Here is a 19025-nt window from a genome sequence, read left to right as displayed (position 1 = left end):
ATATATATATAAGACCAAGAAACATTTTTCTTATGGATAAGTGGTCAAAGAATATGGAGTTTTTGAAAGATCTTCAAGAAATTAATGTTAGTAAGAAAAATATTCCACATAATATAAAGAAAAATTAAAAGAGCTCTGAGGTTTTACCTAACACCATGCAAATTGACAAAGATAATTAAAAAAAAAACACAAACACACACACAAACAACCAATATTTAAAGGGCCATTCAAAGACAAACCCATTTATATACTATTGGTGTTGTAAATTGGTCCAATAGTATAGAGAAACAATTTGGAATTTTATAGGAAAAGTGACTAAATTGTTCCTATTTCTGACCCAATGGTCCCACCTTTGGATATTCATAAAAAAGAAGTCAAAGACTATCATTAATAACAGCACTTTTTATGGTAGCAAAGAACTGGTAACAAAATAGGTGTCCATTGATTGAAGGATTTTCTGAATAAACTGTGGTATATTAAAATAATAGAATATTAGGGGGCAGCTGGCTGGCTCAGTGGATTGAGAGCCAGGCCTAAAGATAGAAGGTCCTGGGTCCAAATCTGGCCTCAGACACTTCCTAACTGTGTGATGCTGGGCAAGTCACTTAACCTCTATTGCCTAACCCTTACCACTCTTCTGTCTTGGAAGGCAGAAGGTGGGTTTAAAAAATAATAATAAAATATTAAGATATGAGGAATAAGCATTTCAGAGAATCATTAGAAGACTGCATGAAATAAGCAGAATCATTTGACTAATATTCCAAATGGCTATAATAATTAAAATGAAAAGAATAATGGAGAGAAATGATACTCTGCATAATTACAATGAAGTGATCCTGGTGAACAGGTAATAAAAAATAGTTCTCTCCTCTAGGCAAAGAACAATGGAGGAACAATGGTTTAAATACACTGTCAGATGAGATGATTGAATTTTTGTTTGTTTAATTGTTTTTTGTTATTGCTGTGGAGAAAGGGTCAGAGGATTATATCTAAAATGGCAACAATGTGAAAACAAAAGACATCAATAAAACTTACTAAGAATTTAATGGAATTAAGTTATATGATTTCATCTAATGTTCGCCATACCCAGATTGTCTCTCTTCACTCAACAAACTAGCCATATAAGCATTTAACTGTCTCTTCCTGCAAACTTGACAAAGAGCTTGGTTTGCCAGTGACAAGGGCAATTCCAAGGGTGGAAAAAGTGGCCCATGACCAAAGCTAAATGCAAAAAAAAAGACATTTCAGGAAGAAAAAAGAAGAGATAGGCCAAATCCTTTAAGGCAGATGATGTCAAAAGATCAAGATAAAAAGGAACTACTTAATTCCTATTATCTTCAAGGGTAGGCAAAAACATAGTTAAGAAAGTAATGAAACCCAAGATAGGTAAGGAGCAGGTCAAAAAGCACATATAAGGCTTATGATTTCAAGTCTCCAGGTCCAAGTGATTACATCTCAGGGGACTTTGAGATCTTCCAGACATAATGAGACTGCTGCCCTGGTCTTTGAGTTAAGCAGTGTCACGGAACTAAGCAAATATTCTATTAGAGAATGCTTGACTTAAATCCTAGGAGACCAATTGAATAGCAATGGCTCTAAGGACTGGAGAGATGATTTATCTATTTGGGCCTTCCCAGAAACCTCATGAATCATACCAGCATCCTTGAGTCAAGAAAAACTTACCTAAGTAGAGTCAAGTACCCTTTGAGGTTATAGCTGAGTCTTGTTACCTCCATAGGATAGGACTATCCATCCATAATACCAAGATACCTCACTACAAGCTTTAAAAAAGTCTAATGGAGCAAGTTGTTCTTTTAGAAACTATTTTAGCTATTTCCTTTTACCTTGAATGGGTCCTTATCTCATTATCTTCTTGCTCTTCTCACTCTCTATCAGGCCTATTACCTGCAGCTATCTCTTGGTCAGCCCAAAGACCCTGGATGGTCTATGTGACTGAAATACATTCCCCCTGTCTAGATTGTGCACTTTAAGAGGGTAAGGACTCTGAATGATTTCCCCTTTGTATTTTCTTCATCACAGTGCTCCACTCTCCATAGAAAGAAGTACCCATAATGACATGATCACAGATTTTTGTAGTACAGAAATCTGTGATCATGTCATTATGGGTACTTCTTTCACTGATGCCAATCAACCTTTCCAAGACTTAGTTAATGATCTTTATGAGATATTGTGGTCAACATATTCATCACAAATCACTGGGGATGTCACTATAAATTTTCGAGGTTTACCTTTGTACTGTGTAATTAGAATGTTGTACCCTAAAGACTCCATCTCCCAGAATTCTTTTTCTTTTCCCAAAATTCTTTTTCCTTTCATCCCTACATTGTGTCCTCATGTTTTATAAATAAGTTATGTGTAACTCCACCCTCTTGCTCTCTTCAACCGCATTTGGGCCTGGGAAAGCTGACTTTACTCAGGCTTTTACTTTTGTCTTTTTATTCCTTTTACTTCAAATGATTATTAATAAATATTATAAAATATAATACTTGGAGTTATTGTATATTAATTTTTAAGCTTACATTTATGGCGACCAGGAAGGGACAGAATTCTCAAAAAGAAATTTTTTTAAGCCTTTAAGAAAAAGAATTCTGGGAGATGGGGTCTTTAGGGTACAACATTGTAATTACACAGTATGCTAGACACATGTTTTGGTGTTGATTTTGTAATAAAGCCTTTGCAACTTGGTATGAACCATTAGAGTATGTTCTCTGTTGGCATAACCTTTCAGAATCCAAGGTCACTTCCGCACCACAAAAAAGGAAGAGTTTAGTGAAAGATCCTTACATGGTAGCAGTCTAATAAATGTTTATTGAGGTTCATTTTGATTCTATGATTTTCTGATTCTGTAAAGCCAGATACCTAGTAGGTACTCAATTGATTGAGTAATTGACTGATTGATTCTGAAATAAAATCGGTCATAGCATTGAACAGTAATAGCAAGGGCCTTCTATCATTTTGTATGTTGCATTGTTTTAGGCTGCTCAGAAAGCAGCCATGCATGACCTTGACGTCCAAGCCAAGTTTGTAAACTGAGTAGCTGGAAGGCAAAATGAGAAAAGTCTCTATTTAACATATAAACACGAGTGAGATCAGTTTAGGAAGACTTGCTAAAGGATTATCACCTGTGTTGTTTCTAGAATTTAAAATAATCTGCCATGCATTCAGCACAGGCACAGAGGATTACTAATCATACAGTACTTGTACTTCCTGGGCTTTCAATCATGGTCAGAAGTGATGGGAATAGGTTAGAAGGAGAAAAAGAAGCCCCAAAACTTCAATGTTAACCAGAACCCATGCATTTTATGAAAAGTAGCCCATGGGCACACACAGGCCTGGGCACTGAAGGAAGTAGTATGTCATGATCACAAACACCTAGAATCACAGATTGATTGTCAAAGATCACACAATCCAAACCCTTCATGTGTCAGACAGAGAAACTGAGACCCAGAGGGTAGAAGAAAAATGCCCAAGATGATATAGCTAGTGGAGACCCATCCCCTACCCCAGAGACTTCCCTCATCTACTTCTCAGTTCTAATCATTCCTTACTCTGGGTTTTTCCACCATGCTAGTTCTTTTTATAAAAAAAATGCAAATCACCCATCAGGGATAACAAAGTAAGAATAGTTTCACCAAAAAAAAATAGCCTTAGATTTCTGATTCTGGCAGGAGGAAAAGAGGAAGTGAAGGAGGGAAAGGGAGAGGAGGAAAGAAGGCAAGAACAAGGAAGGGTATGGTATACCAAAATGGGATTAAAGGAATCCAAAAGGGGGGACCTGACATTCAGTTGTCTCTCTTTGTAGAGAAGGGAGCGGGGCTGAAAGAGCCTTAAAAATAGGGTATGGGATTTTTAACTCAAATTTCTGAAAGCCTTCTTAAAGTTTCAAAGAGATTTAAGAAAATATAAGAAAGAACTTCACACTATTCAATAGTAGTAATACAGTGTTTTGAATTCTTTCTCCCATGGCAAAAGTGTACTGAAGCCAATCCTTATCATATGGAAAGACCCAATTTTTACATTTTTATTATAAGCATTTACCTTTTTGGAAATATCAAAATACAAATTAGGGTTTGATTTTTTGTTTTGTTGATTGTCTAGACTAATGGTTCCCAAACTTTTTTGGCCTACTGCCACCTTTCCAGAAAAAATATTACTTAGCCCCCTGGAAATTAATTTTTTTTATTTTAATAGCAATTAATAGGAAAGATAAATGCACCTGTGGCCATCACCGCTTCTCTGGATCACTGCAGCACCCACCAGGGGGTGGTAACACTCACTTTGGTAATTACTGGTCTAGACCTTAAAAAGTGATCTGGAAGCAACAAGGTGATACAGCTGATAGAGAGCCAGGTCTAGAGTCTGGAGGACCTACGTTCAAATCTGACCTCAGATCCTCCCTACCTATGTGACCCTAAGCAAGTCACTTAACCCTGTTTGCCTCAGTCTTGTTCTTCTATCTTAGGGTTGTTACTAAGACAGAAAGTAAGGGTTAAGAAAAAATTATCTTTAAAAATGTCAATAATGTAGATAAAACTGAAACGTGTGTTGTGTTTACTTTTTCTTCCAGAGACCCAATTGTTAAATTTTTACCAGCACACCCCTGCCAATGGGTTAAAACTTTACATAAAAAGCATAGTGATTAAAGTGTTTATTTTATCTTCAAGTAGGGGGAAAAGCCAGATCCTCTAGCACCTAGCACCTAGCTCAGATCTGTTTCAACTCCACTATAAATTCATGACCACTTGCAGTATTACTACTTACTTACAATGACTACTTACTTACAATACAATATATGATATACAATCATGAAGTGGGTTTTTCCTTTATGGAGATAAGAAACTTTAAAAGACTGTGATGTGGTAGGAAAAGCAATGTTCCCCGAGTCTGAAGATATAAATTTGAATCCTCAGCCCAATATCCTGAACAAGTTATTTAATCTATGCCTCAGTTTCCTTATCTGTAAAATGGAGGTAATAATACTTATATGACCTACTTCATAGGATCATGGTTAAGAAAATACTTTCATAAAAAAAGTAAAGAGCTATATAAATAAATGTGTTTAGTTATGAATATAAAGTATACTATTAGGTTAATAATATAGTTATTAATATTTAAAAGTAATGAACTAGTATAGTGGATAGATAGGCAGTCTCAGAAACACAAAGCCTTGAGTTAAAGCCCTTCCTGTGACACATTAGTTGGGTGACATGGGTGAGTCATCAAACCTCTTCATGCCTCCAGGCAACTATTTACAATTATAAAAATATGCACAATTACAATTATGAGTTAGCAACATGTTGCTAATCTTTGTCAATAGGAAGTTTCCAATGGAGGAATTCCTTATATGAATGAAATCATAGATCCAGATGTAATTCCCCTCCCCTCCCTGCCAAAAAGTAGACATAACAGATGTTTCCCCTTCTCTCTGGGCCCTGTACTGAATGACTCAAGAACTGAAGTCTAGATACTCTGAGGGGCTGAAACATGAATAAATAGGACTTAAGGTGAAAGACTCCACTAACCAATCAAATACCTACTTTTCATCTTATTTTGTGCCTATAAAAGTTGTTTGGGGGTTGAAAAAATGGAGAGGGAGAAAAAAATAGGATCTTTGTCTTTCCAGAGTGTCTATACTCCTACTAAGGAGGAGATCCTACTAATAAAAAATGTGTACTTCTCTAGAAGGCTTCTTTTCCCTCTCCTTCCTTCTCTTCTCTTCTCTTTTCTTTCCTCTTTCCTCCACCTCCATAACACTGACCACAGACTAAACCCCTAACCCCAATCATTCATCTGACAAATGCCCTACCGTGGTCATCAGAAGAACCAAGTGAGAAAATGTGGCTGCTGTAGTATACCCCTCATTGCTGATCCTCAATTACACAATTCTCAATTATACAGCTAGAAAGTGGAACTCTTGCTAAGTTATATGTCCTTACACGAAAGATCACCATGCTATACCATTCCAGACACATATCCAATTACAGGCAACTACAAGTAAAAGTCTACATTCCTTGATTATACCCAAATTACTTTATAATATATAACATATATGTAATATAATAATGCTTGAAATAAATGAGTGTTAGCTGGAAATTAAAAGTAAAATAATTCCATTTTAATGTCATTAAGTGTAATGGACTTTGACCTGCAGCATAAAAGAGGCCCTGGTACATATCCTCTGTGTTTAGAAAACAAGTTAGTATTTATTAATTTATTAATCATCTAGCTTAGTCAGGCATTGTGCTAAATGAAGGGTAGGGAAAACAATTACTTTGGGTTCCAGATGAGCAATAGCCCAAGTACTCAGAAATCCCCTAAGCAAAGGTACAGGTTGGAGCATCCCAATCATATCCAGCATGGAAAGCTGCAGCCCTTGAAGCAAGGAGAACACCATCTTCCCATGGATGGGAAAGGGGAATGTTGGAGGCCATCTGGCAGCTACCCTTTTCCAGACACAAGAGGACACAGGTCTGTATTGTGCTCCCTCTGTTGCTACTAAAGAAAAGAATAAAGAGCATGCAAAGTGTTATAAGCAGCAAAAGACTGTGGTGGATCTCTGCCTCGAAGTTCTTGGCTCACTTTCTTTCTAGGTATCAATGCACATATGTAAACTCACACACACACACACACACACACACACACACACACACACACACACACACACACAAACCAGCTATTCTTTTCTTCTCTCTCTCCCAACTCTATACTCCATCAATGAGTCCAAAAAAAAAAAAAAAAGGAATAAAATGACTTCAATCTCTAACATTGAAAAAGTCTCTACCATACTGTGGTTTAAGGCCTGTCTTTACATGACATGATGGCTGAATCCATCTGTGCTATAATACAGATAATTTCCACAGTTCACATGAGGACAATGACTGGTCTGGATATGCAGCAATTACTTTTGGACATTCAGATACAAGGAAATTGTAGTTCTGAGAGCTATATTCTGTTTCTCGTTGGATTGTCTTGACTCAGTAGAATGCCATACCATATCCCACCTGACCTTCCATTGTTCCTTTTTTTTCTTTCAAAAGCCTTGATCATTCATAGGCCCCAACCCACCACCATCCCATAATGTGCAATTTGGAAGGGCAGATGAGAACTAAAGGGGGAAGTATAAAGGCTATCCATGAGAAACATGACCTGGGCCCCACCTATTTAATTCAGACTCTAACTAGAGTGCAATGTAGGAACTCACCATTCTGATTTCTTTAACTACAGGCTACTGTGAGAAAGAAAGCAAAAAGTATAGTGTTAACATTTGGTCCAACTGTCCAATCCCCAACCCTGGTTTAGGTCCACCATATGCAATCTCTAATATATCCAAGAACCAGAGAAGAGATTTTAAGTTCTCAAAATAGAATTCATTTTCATAAATTCCATGTTAGATAGCTTATTGGGGAGCGAGTAGAAGGTATCAAATATTAGGGGGAGGGATATATCAAATATGTTTGGTTGTTATGCCCCAGAAGTTAGAGATTGTTGCTTTTTTAATGTGTGCTAAGAGAACAGCCAAGAAGGCCCCAAAGGAATTGGAGTCACTTGGGCAATGGACTTTATTTTTCCAAACTTAAGCTTTACCCTCTGAAAAAAAATGCAAATAATATGTACTATACAGAGAATGGTTGAAATAGCAATGAAGTACTAAGGAAACAAGTTGTAATCTACCCCACATGCTGTTGCTGGGTTAAGCTGATACCAAGCAGAGCCCAAGTACTTACTTGATCCAGATAGCGTAATCACATTCTCCCCTGGAATTCCAAGGGATTTTATGACTTCTTGGAATTTCTTCAAGCCTTTATCAGATACTACTTTATTCCTGCCTACAAGAAAGAGGCAGAATCAAAACTTAGAACTGTTTGGCATTAACTTCCCCACCCCACTGATGCTCACTTTTCTAGAATTCATAACCCTGCAAGAAATTTCAGAAGTAGTCCCTTTCTCCAAAGTGAGATCAGTCATAGTTTGCATCTAGAGGCAATAGTTTCTTGAAAGTGTTCTTGGTCATGTACTCCAACCCACACTGAAGGGCAGAAAAAAGACATAATAGCAGGGCATAATGGTAGAGTTAATGGCAAGATCCTAGGACAAGGATGAGGGCAGAGGAATCAAAGGATGATACTTGAAAATATCAAGGAAGGGACAGAAAGCAACTCAGACTTAAAGCCAAGTTCTTGGTATAATGAGTCTTTTTCAGAACTCATCACCTGACAGAACATACCATAGAGTTTAACTTCAAAGTCTTCCTTGTTTTCTCTGTTTCCTATGTAAATAATGCCATAGTTTTTATAGTCAGTATCTATCACTTGGAAGAAGCAAGGGTTTCCATCTGGAAAGGAAAAAAAAGAGAGGTCAGTGAAATAACATCAGAATGCCTTCAGTGGTCAATAAATTTAACAATACTGTAAGGTGTTCAACTGCAAATAACGAAGCTATTATCAGCATACAATAATCTAAGGGAAAGGATTCATAATGAAAAATTCTATCTACATCTAAAGAAAGAAGTGATGGAATCTGAATGCAGATTGAAATATACTTTTTTCACTTTGTTTTTTAGTCTGTTTTCTTTCTCAATATGACTAACATGGAAATGTGTTTTGCATGATGTGTGTGTATAACCTATACCAAATTGCTTACTGTCTTAAGGAGAGTGGGAAGAGAGGGAAGGAGAGAATTTGTAACTCAGGCTTTTTAAAATTAATATTAAAAATGTTTTTACATATAATTGTGAAAATAAAATATTATTAAAGTTTTAAAAATAAAATAATATAAGGATAATAATTCTTGCCTTGCATTCCTTGCAAGGTTGCTATAAGTATAAAATGAGGGACAATGATAAAAAATAACCTTGTCAAATATAAAAATCTGTATCTGTTGCCCTCCATAAGCTTGGATCACAATGATCATGGGGAGTAGGGGAGATAGTTTAACTGGGGAAGTGAACCAACTGCAAAATTGGATTTATTAGCCTGTAATGCTTTCTCATAATTATTGATCCTGGTATTCCCAGATAGAGCCAAGCCAGACTCTGATTGTGAAAGAAGTAAAGTAAGTTTTCAGAATCTCCCACTTTCTCTACTTCCACACCCAAAGATCTAATTCTCATGGGGTGGCTGCTCTCCAAGACAGCAGTATGAAATTTATTGCTTAATCCCACATCAGCCTTCAAAATTTATCCCTCCTATAATCTCCTCAGGAATTTGCTAAGCATCATTCATTACTAAGATGTTAATTGCTTACTGTATTACTTTTTGAGAGCATGGTATTATCCATTTATAAAGGGGATCTTGGAATCCATAATGCCTAAAGCTAGAGGAGTGAGTTATGGTGAGGCCTCATTCCAAATCCCAAGGCCACTGAGAAATTTTTTATGTTCCTAAAATTAAAAATTACAAGTTTTGTGTGTATATGTATGTCTGTATGCATATACTTATGTGTCTATCCTATGAGTATCTACATGTGCCTTTCTCTGTATGACTATGAATCTGTGTCTTCTATGTCTTGATGTGTATGTGTGTGTGCCTATGTGTGAACCCATGTCAATAATTACCTATGTATATTTTAGCTTTGGAGGAAGCCCTGGAGGTTGACTTCACTGTACTCAGGGTATTCTGTTTTTTATGAGGTCAATAATCAAACCCAGGTTTCCTATGACATGCAGAGCCCCTAAGCACTTCTGGATGCTGGTTCTGACTATAGCATTAGAAAAACTAAAAACCCTGCAATCATTCTTTGAGTTGCGTTAGGTGAAAGTGGTAGAAAAACAAAATCCATCTTTAATTCTTTCATCTCTCACTTACCATCACTTTGATATTGTTCAGAGTTTCCTTGTTTTGTATATAAAGTATTTACTTCTGTACAGTTACCTTCTGACCTGTGAATGGATCAGTGAAAGAGAAGTCAGCCTTAAGCTTCTTGGCTTCATTTTAGAGAACAAACAAATGGAAATTAGTCTCTGGTTTCTGGACCCTGCTCTACCCTCATCCCCCAAAGCCCAGAGTTGCCTCAGTGCAGTTTAGTTCATGAGAATCAAATTCTTCTAGACTCTCTGCTCCTCATATGATTTCCAATTCAAAGAACATTGGTTCTGTGCAAGAGAGAGAGAAAAGCATTCTTTGCGCTTGAAGATTCAGCGGGGTTAGTTTTGACATGACACCTTGTTCACACGTGGGCCCCCTCCTGCCTCTGTCAGGGCCACAGGAGAGGCCCAGGAGGGAACAAGGGGTCATGCCCCTTAGTCATGAAGTAATTTTTTTTTCCTCTGTGTTTCAAAGAAGTGACTCACCAAATTCCCCAGAACACCTACTCAACCTATGACTACACCATAATTCTGTGGAACAAATGTGTTTTGGGGGTCCTCATGAGTTTATAGTGGAACAAAGACCACTTTTCTAATCCACAGATAAGATTGCTAAAAGTTATAATACACAAATTGATCAGTTAGGGAAGATGCCTTCTGGAAAATTCAAAACTATACCAGTTAATACTAGAATACTCCTGAAAAAAAAAAAACGGACAGAAGTATCATGTGTGGGATAAAGGCACTAATCAGCATGCCCACTGGGGGCTTTGTTTTCACAAATATCTAAACTGAAGCATCTTGTGATGGCTGATATAAGGGTAAGGTACAAGGACAAGCATTTAAAGGGCACCTAAGAAAGATGGTGATTAACCTAACAAGAAGTTAAGTAGCATTTTACTGGGGTACATAAAAGCAAAATGCTTATGGTTACCTAATGTAAGAAGATTTGAAAACAGAAGTTCTTAAGCAAGTTGGTTCATACAAGCTTAATCCAATGTGGATTCTATCAAACCCCTGATTCGCTGATGATATATTGTTGGCAACAAGTTATGGGATAACAGGATTATATAGCATCATTACTTCTTCACCCCATCCCCAGCCCCCGGGGAGTACAGCATAGTGAGAATAGTATTGGATTTGGAGCCAAAAGACACCTGGATTTCAATCTTGGCCTGATGCTTAATGGCTACGTGGTCACAGGTAAGTCATCTAATCTCTCAGAATCTAAGCTTTGGGAAATTCAGTTTTGTTATTTTCAAATGGGGGCACCTGTAGTACTTAGCTCAAAGAGCACTGAGGAATAAATGAGATAATGTATATGTTCAAGTGTTTTGTGAACTTCAAAGTGGTAGCCAATGTGAATTTAGGGAACTCATTGTCAGTGCCACAGCTCAGTCACCTGGTAGAGTCTGCCAATATCCATCTTCTAATCCTAATCCCTCCCATGCTCTTTCTTCACTTATTTATATGTTGTTTCCCACTCCTAAAACCAGGGTTTAAGGGTCCTAGAGCCATGTCCACTAATGCTCACTAAAATCTCTAAAATGGAATAGATGAAGGAAATGGGGACAAGATTTGCATTTTGAAAGAGAAATCTGGAGAGAAGACAATGCTTAACTAGAAAGGACAGTGCTCTGATGGTAGAATTCCCCAGCTTGGTGGCTCCTGAGGGGAGGATGAAAAGTATGGGAAGGGGTGTTGGAGGTTGGCGGGGAGGACAGGGATGGACTTTTTCAGCTACACTAGGACTAAATGTCATCAAAGTACACATGTTCTTAGAGTAGAGAGTCTTCGATGTTGGATTTTTCTAAATGTACAAATATTTAATGCCTTCCCAAAGTCTATTGTCCATATTAATCAAGTATTTATTTTGTGCTAAGTCTGTTCTCATGCAGAAATAGTAAAAGCTTGGAGATTTCAAAGGAAAGTCCTAGGTAATGGTTATAATTTTCAAACTTTGCTTGCCTAGGGTGCCCAAATACCTCTTCCCAGATCTCTTCCCTAAATGACCCTTGAATCATACATCCTTTCTAGGCTGGTTATTCTATTCTTCCTCACTGGCCCAGCCCTCAGGATTCAGAAATAGTTCACCTCTCCCTCCTAGTTCCAGGGCACACCAAAGGGGCTTAGGTAAGAAGACTTCTTAATCCAAACCATGGATACAGAAATGTTTGTAGTCTTTTACATGAGGTCAATGTAAGACCCAGAGGAAGGGGAAGTCAGAGAAGGTGAGGGTGATAGTACTTACAAAGCGAAGGTAGTCTGAAGGTTCACACTCCCATTGGCAAAAGGTGAAAATACTGCCAAAGACATTTTGACCTCTTCCTTGTCCTGGTCTGACAGTTTCTCACTTGTTGCCAAGCTAATGAAATTCCAGGTCCCCTTAGCCTAGAGAAAGTCACTTTCATCAGCTTTTGTACTCTCAATTCAAAAAAAACAATCTTCATTCAACTCAATTCCACAAATGGATATTAAGTGCCTACTATGTGCAAACCCTAGTGCTCAGAGTTGGGGGTACAAAGGCAAAAATAAAAGTCCCTGCCATCAAGGAGCTTAGATTCCATAAGTCAATATTCTATGCACATAGATGTAAATACAAGGGAATTTGAGAAAGGAAACTAGCAACTGTGGTAGGTGAATCAGGGAAGTTTCTATGGAGAAAGTGACTTCAGAGCAGAGACTTGACAAAGGAGGATTCTGAGAGTTAAAGATGAGGATCTAATGGAATCCATGGGGAACAGCTTTAGCTTATGAGAATGTATAGGGAAGAGATCATAGGATCATAGGAAGGGGGCATAGAGGCCACCTAGGATCATAGATTTAGAACTGGATGAGAGCATAATTCAACTTCCTCACTTTCCAGATGAGGAAATTGAGTCAAGGTTAGTGTAGCTAGCTTGCTCAAAGTCTCACAGGTAGTCATCTAGACTGTATGTCAGGGGTGGATTTTGAATTAAGGTCCTCTTACTATGGAGCTAATGTTCTTTTCCACTGTACCAAACTACCTTGCCTGGAACGTTCAGATCAAGGGATAGTTAGCTAATCTCAATTTTGAATGGAACTTCTTTCTCGAAAAGTAGATTCTAGATTCATGACTTAAAATATTTTTTGAGCCTCAAAAAAATCATCTGCATGTAGTTGTCTCAAAGTCACTGAAGTATTTCTGCAATCAGAGAAATGATGGTGGCTTTGAGAGAAAAGGAAGAATAATAGACCCTGAGCCTCAAAGTCTTTGAACAAAAGAGTTCTATATGCACCAAAGTTCAGTGAGAATAAGACTTTAGGGGAAGCAAAACCAAGTTTATTTCCTGGAATTTTAAGCAACTAAGTTGGATGTCCCTCTTCCTAGTGGCCTCCCTAAAATGTTAGAATCTCCTATGTGCCCTTAGGGAGGATCTACTATATGACCAGTCAAATAGATAGAGACAAAGGTAGGAGGGCATATAATGGGATTTCCTAGACCCTCTTGTCTTTTCTTTCTATACCCTTTATTTAATCCCCACCCGTTGATTTAATTATCTCTTTTATGGAGATGAGTTCCAAATCTAAACATCTAGCCCAAATCTCTCTTCTGAACTCCAATTCTACATTACCTACTGAAGAACTCCACATTTGTCCCATAGCAAACTCAATTTCAGCAAGTCCAAAATAAAACTCATATTTTCCCCAAAAATAGAACTCATATTTCCCCCAAATACCTGTCACAATCAAATTTCCCCATTTCTATCACAGAATCACAATTTGAGAGTTATTCTTAACTTTTCTCTCTACTGCACCCTAACCTATATCTTATTCATCACCAAGTTTGTTTTTTCTGTTCTAACCTGATGTCTTATTCATCCATTTCTTTCTCTTACACAGCCTCTATCATAGTGTAAGATCTGACATCTCCCACCCTATCAGAATTTCCCACAATCAGACTTCTTGGTCCCAGGCTCTTCCTTCTTCAATCCTCACAGAGCTTCCAAATTGATATTTCTAAAACATGGGCCCAATCCCGTCACTTCTCTATTCAGACATCTATGACAGCTTCCTAATGCCTCTAGGAAAAAATCCAAAATCATCAACCTAGCTCAGCCCAGCCTAGTTCCTACCTCCCTTTCCAAACTCATTTCATATTATTCCCCTTGTCAAAACTCTCCATTCTAGTCAAATTGGCCCATTAGTTCTTCTCCATATATGTAATTCCATCTCCTGTCATGATACCTGGTATCTGAAAATAATCTCCTTCTCATGTCTACCACGTAGGGTTCTACTTCCTAAATAAGACCTTTCCCGATCTCTTCAGTTATAAGTGCTTTATCCCTCTTGAAATTATTTTGTACTTAATCTGTGTGCATGTTGAATTCCCCAAGTAGAATATAAAGTCTTGCAGGAAGGACTCACTTTGTTTCTGTCTTTGCATCTCGATGTACTTCGTACAATGCTTTGCCTATCATAGGAACTGAATTAATATTTGTCAAATTGAACTAAATTATAATTAAGTTGACCCTGCATAGTATAGACTGTTAACACTAAATCAAGTGTTCAAATCCTCCCTAACAACTATGAGCCCCAATTTAGTCCCTTCATTTATCCTATGAGAACATTCCCATCAGCTTCTATTTCTTTTCCTTCCCACTGAAAACCATGGAGTCCTAAAGACATAGAGTGCTTGCCTGAAACTGCAGCGTTAGTACTCTTAGACTAGTATCCTTCCCCCTACAAATGAGGCCTTTGGGGATGACAAGAAGTCCACCACCCCAACCTCAGCCCAAAGTCCTCTGACTAGGATTGTTCACCCTTATCACTAAAGGAACATGTGATGTTTTCAAAAGGGGGCCTTTGAGGGTTGTTACCTGAGAGATATTGAAATCTGGCATCGAGGTGATATTATTTTGAACCTGGAAGGTGCAGAGCGGAGCCTGTCCCAAACTCAGCAGCACCACAGCCATTCTGATGCCCCACATCCCCCAACTCATTCTGGTATCAAGAGCAGCTAGTGAATGAGTGAGAGGGAGTGCAGCAACCCCTGAATCAGACCCGATTTTTATATTCTTAAGCCCAATACCTAAAGACAGGTTTGTCCACCTACCACCAGCAGCAGTAAGAACACTTATTTACATAATGGCGTTCCATCTCACTGGAGATGCCTTCCACTGTTCTTAGTACCAGCAGCTTCTCTCTACAGTACATCTAGGGTAATCCATAAAATAAAAAGAGAATAGTAGAATCCTCTATAAAAGTAAAATAGAAAACAGAATACAATAATGTTGATTAAAAGAAACACAATTAAAAAATATAAATATGCACATATAGTTAAAATTAAGATAAGGCCACAAACTAAAATATATTATCTTTCAAATGAACTATAAAAAGCAGGGTTCACAATCATGATCTCAAACTAGGTTACAGCAAAATAAAATATTTTTAAAAGAGATAATCAGGGGGAAAGCACATTATGCTGAAAGGTACCATAAACAATAAATTAATGGCAATACTTAGCATATATGAAACAAGATGAATTATGTCTAAATGATTGAAAAAAAACTAAACATGTTACAGAAAGAAATAGCAAAACTATAATAGTAAGAAACTTTAAAGTATTCTTTCAGACCCAGACAAATGTAACGAAAAATAAAGAAGAAATTAGAGATCTCAATAAAATTTTAGAAAAGTTAAATAAGCTAGGTCTCTGAAGAATATTGAATGGGAAAAGAAAGAAGTATAGATTTTTCCTGTGGATGTCACCTTTACAAAAAATTATCATGCATCAGGATATCAAAACTTCACAAACATGCAGAAAATAGGAAATATTAAGGACATTTTTTACTTACCACAATACAACAGAAATTATATTCAGTAAAGGACAATAGAAGAAAAATTAAATTTTGACTGAGACTAAATAACTCAGTCCTGAAGGACTGGTGGATTATAAAGAAAATCACATAAATAATAGTTAATTTCTTTAAAGATAATGACAACAATGAGGTAACATATCAAAAGTTTTGGGATATAGTCAGATATCTATAAGGAAAAATTTATATCTCTAAATGTATTCATCAAAAAGAAAGAGAAAAAGAACTGATCGATAATTTGGCCATGTATTATCAACAATAACAACAAAAAATAGATACCAACAAACATTACATTTTTGAAGGATTTCATTTTGGCTTATGAATGTTAAATTATGCTGGCCATATGTAGATGTAGCAGCTATACCAGCCAACTCCTGGTTGTCCTAATGTTGTGACCTCCTACAACACAAATATTCAAAAGGACTATGCCACAACCTGACTTTTTTGGATTATACAGATAGAGCTAGCTTTATAGGAAGAATGTGTGTGTGGCTTGCTCCAAAGAGTTTCTTCCTCTAAAATATTAGCTCTACTACTTGTCATTCTTCTATTCTACCTCCAGAGATTTCTCTATTGACAAGATACTAAAAATAAATATAATTCATCAGCATTTCCTTATATTACCAATAAAATTTAATAGGAAGAGATATAAAGAGAAAATCCATTTTAAAATAACTGCAGGTAATATAAAATAATTGGAAGTCTACCTGTCAAGGCACACATAGAAATTAAATGAACTCAGTTACAAATATTTACAAATACTCTTCACAGATCTAAGTAATTGATAAATATCAATTGTTTATAAGTAAGCTGAGGTGGTATAATAAAAATGATATTAATTAAATTAATTTGGTGCCATATCAATCAAACTAACAAAAAATTACTTTGTAGAGCTGGGAAAAAATAAAACAATTATTCAAGAGGAAGAAAAATACAAGAATATTAAGAGTGAAAAAATAAGAAAGAAGAAAATCTAGCAGTTCTATTCTTCAAACTGTTCTAAGGTTTAGTCATCAAAACTATTTGGTCCTGGATAAGAAATATAGTGGTTGATCAGTTGAAATCAGGTACACAATAGATAAAAGCAAATGAGCACAAAACCCTAATGTCTGATAAAACAAAAGATCTCAGCTCTTGGGGCAAGAACTCACTATTTAACAAAGACTTAAGAAACCTGGAAAGCATCCTGGGCAGAAACTGGGCAGAAACCAACATCTCACAGCTTATAAAATGATAAACTCAAAATCGGTACATGATTTAGACTTAATGGGTGATATCATAAGCAAAATTAATGGAGCATGGGGAAAAGTTACCTGTAAGATCTTTGGATAAGGGAAGAGTACATGAGCAAACAAGTGACAAAGAGGTATCACAAAATGATAAAATCAATAATTTATCTTACATAAAGTAGAAAAGATTTTACACAAACAAAAACAATGCAGCTAAAATTAGAAGAAAATCCAGAAATTGGGGTGGACAGGGTGGATCTTTGAAGCAACTATCCCTTATTTTTTTAAATATAGAGGGGGAACTAAGCCAATTTTATAAGAGCCATTTCACAAATGATAAATGATTGTGTGATATAGACAGGCACTTTTCAGAGGAAGAAATCAAAGTTATCAATAGTCAAATAAAAAAATGCTCTAAATCACTAATAATTAGAGAACTGCACATCAAAACAGCTCTGAGGTACTATCTCATACCTATCAGATTGTATAAGACGGCAGAAAGGGAAAATGACAAATGCAGGAGGGAATATTGGTACACTAATGCACTATTGGTAGAGTTGCAAATTAGTCAATTCATTCTGAAAAACAATTTGGCAAAAAGTAAATTTTACATATCCTTTGACCCAGAAGTACTGCTACTGAATCTACTCCAAAGAGATGAGAGAAAAAAAATGAAAAATATTTATGGCAACTATTTTTATAGTAGTCTGGAATTGGACACTGAAGGGGAATTCATTGGAGAATGACTGAACAAATTATGGTATGTGAATGTGATAGAATACTATTGTGCTATAAGAAATGATAAGAGGAGGTGGTTTCAGAAAGACCTGGGGAAACTTTTCATAAATCAGTTTCAAAATCTATTTCATAAATTGATGCAATATGAAGTGAGCAAAACCAGGAAACAGGTACTCAGTAATGGCAATTTTTAAAAGATAATCAACTGTGAAATATTTCATAAATTTGATCAACACAATGACCCATCATAGTTCCAAAGACTCATGATGAAAAATGCTACCCAGTTCCAGATCAAGAACTCATAGACTCAAAATGCAACTTGAAGCATTTTTTCTTTTTTCTCTTTTTTTTTCCTGAAGACAACATGCATAAATTTCATTTTGCATGTCTTCAATTTGTAATGAATTTTGTATTTCTTGCCTTCTCAGTGGTGGGGAAGAATTGGATTTGAGGAAAGAATCTTGAACTGAAAATAAAATAAAATTGAATTAAAAAAAGAAAATAAACATGAGTTAATTCAAAAGGGAAAAAATATTCTGTAGAAATTTTCTATGTACATTCTTCTAAGAAGATAGATCATACCTTAAATCATGGGATTTAAGGATAGAAAATTTAGTAAATTCTCATTATTTTATAGATAAAGAAATGGAAGTCTAGAGAAGTGAAGTACCTGAAGGTTACACAGGAACTGAGATTTGAACTCAGGTCCTCAAATTACAAAGCCAGGACTCAGTGCACTATACTAGGCTGGGTGCCTCTTAATGCTACTATTTTCTGAATCATTATTAGTTAGCACTTTATCATGGACTTAGAAAGAAAGAGGAAAAGTTCCCTGAATGCTGGGGGGTAGGGGAATCTTGTAAATACAAGATGATTGTAGGGGGAAGGCGTATGGAGGATTCTAAAAAGCTAGGGTAGAGGAGAATCAAGGACAAACTCTAACCTGTCACTATTCTCTGCCTTGAACTAATCTTCCAGATCTTGCAAGTGAAAGAAGTGACAAAGGTAGTTATGAAAATCATAATCATTATCCTTATATGACATCTTCCCTCCCACTGCCACCCCACTGCCCAACACCATAGAGCATCCCAACAGCAATGAGTTTGTATCTCACAAGCAGTCAGAATAATTGCTCCATTGATCTGCTTATTTTCCCAGAAGCATCTTCTATTATATCTATTGGTCCCACAAAAGACATTGTAAATCCATCTCTGGGTGGGGTCCGTTATGATTTTCAAAGACTCTTGGTCTGTCTGTTGACCTTAGATAGCTCCCAATGGACTGCTGTGTACCTGTCAAAAAGAAGGAAGGAAGGAAGGAAGGAAGGAAGGAAGGAAGGAAGGAAGGAAGGAAGGAAGGAAGGAAGGAAGGAAGGAAGGAAGGAAGGAAGGAAGG

The 19025-nt window shown here is 36.7% G+C and overlaps 1 protein-coding gene across 1 annotated transcript; it reads right to left on the bottom strand.

Moving 5' to 3' along the window:
- Window positions 1–1129: 1129 nt before the first annotated feature.
- Window positions 1130–14787, bottom strand: LOC123233605 (lipocalin-like). Its single transcript, XM_044659670.1, has 6 exons — window positions 14665–14787; window positions 12075–12214; window positions 9825–9898; window positions 8246–8353; window positions 7746–7847; window positions 1130–1221 (listed from the first exon to the last, which is right to left on the bottom strand). The coding sequence occupies exons 1-6, from the start codon at window positions 14785–14787 to the stop codon at window positions 1130–1132; spliced, it is 639 nt and encodes a 212-aa protein (XP_044515605.1).
- Window positions 14788–19025: the final 4238 nt, after the last annotated feature.

The sequence above is a fragment of the Gracilinanus agilis genome, chromosome 2 (assembly GCF_016433145.1).
Source record: "Gracilinanus agilis isolate LMUSP501 chromosome 2, AgileGrace, whole genome shotgun sequence".
Lineage (NCBI taxonomy): Eukaryota > Metazoa > Chordata > Mammalia > Didelphimorphia > Didelphidae > Gracilinanus > Gracilinanus agilis.
This window is presented reverse-complemented; position numbering and strand designations above follow the sequence as displayed.

Bases quoted from the DNA above. Each gene is read 5' to 3' on its own strand.
- LOC123233605 (XM_044659670.1), bottom strand. From the start codon at position 14,787: ATGAGTTGGGGGATGTGGGGCATCAGAATGGCTGTGGTGCTGCTGAGT. The intron at 8,354-9,824 runs GTAAGTGAGAGA...TTTCCTTTCCAG, and splicing joins TGAACAATATCAAAGTGATG to ATGGAAACCCTTGCTTCTTC. The intron at 1,222-7,745 runs GTAAGTACTTGG...TTTTGCATTTAG, and splicing joins GATTACGCTATCTGGATCAA to CTTTGGTCATGGGCCACTTT.